Below are 485 nucleotides of genomic sequence, written 5' to 3' on the forward strand. Positions count from 1 at the left end.
CCGCTCAGTGCCTCACCCGCGCATCAAGCTCATTGACTTTGGCCTGGCCCACAAAATAGATTTTGGCAACGATTTCAAAAACATTTTTGGAACTCCAGAATTTGTAGGTCAGTATCCTACGTTTGTGCGTTCATCTTTTTTGCTTGTATGTTGTTTTAAATCGTGTGTTCTTTACCCTCTTATCTTGTTTGACATCTAGTTGATCTCACGCACAAAAACACATTCTGCACCACCCTGTTTTTCCCAACTTCATCCCAGGGGTTGTGTATTGTGAGAGCAGGTGCCAGCGGAGCCATAGGGACTAAGTTAGAGAAACCTCATAATAGAATGGAGGTTATTAGAACTGCTTCTTCGTACCAATGCAGAAACACACACAGACAAACAAGTGGCTCTTCTCCATCATGCCCACCTGCCCCTTAGTCTGGGGCGGCCACCAGTCTCCTCACTATCCAGGTCAAACGCTGAGCCTGTTCCCAGTTCAGCAG

General features: G+C 46.4%; 1 protein-coding gene across 1 annotated transcript in view; it reads left to right on the plus strand.

Moving 5' to 3' along the window:
• Positions 1 to 485, plus strand: part of dapk1 (death-associated protein kinase 1) — a 71,129-nt gene that overhangs the window by 31,404 nt on the left and 39,240 nt on the right. Inside the window, 1 exon segment of the mRNA XM_020585445.1 lies at positions 9 to 107. Within this exon segment, the coding sequence (XP_020441101.1) occupies positions 9 to 107 (99 nt within the window).

Source organism: Monopterus albus, unplaced genomic scaffold (assembly GCF_001952655.1).
Source record: "Monopterus albus unplaced genomic scaffold, M_albus_1.0 scaffold366.1, whole genome shotgun sequence".
NCBI lineage: Eukaryota > Metazoa > Chordata > Actinopteri > Synbranchiformes > Synbranchidae > Monopterus > Monopterus albus.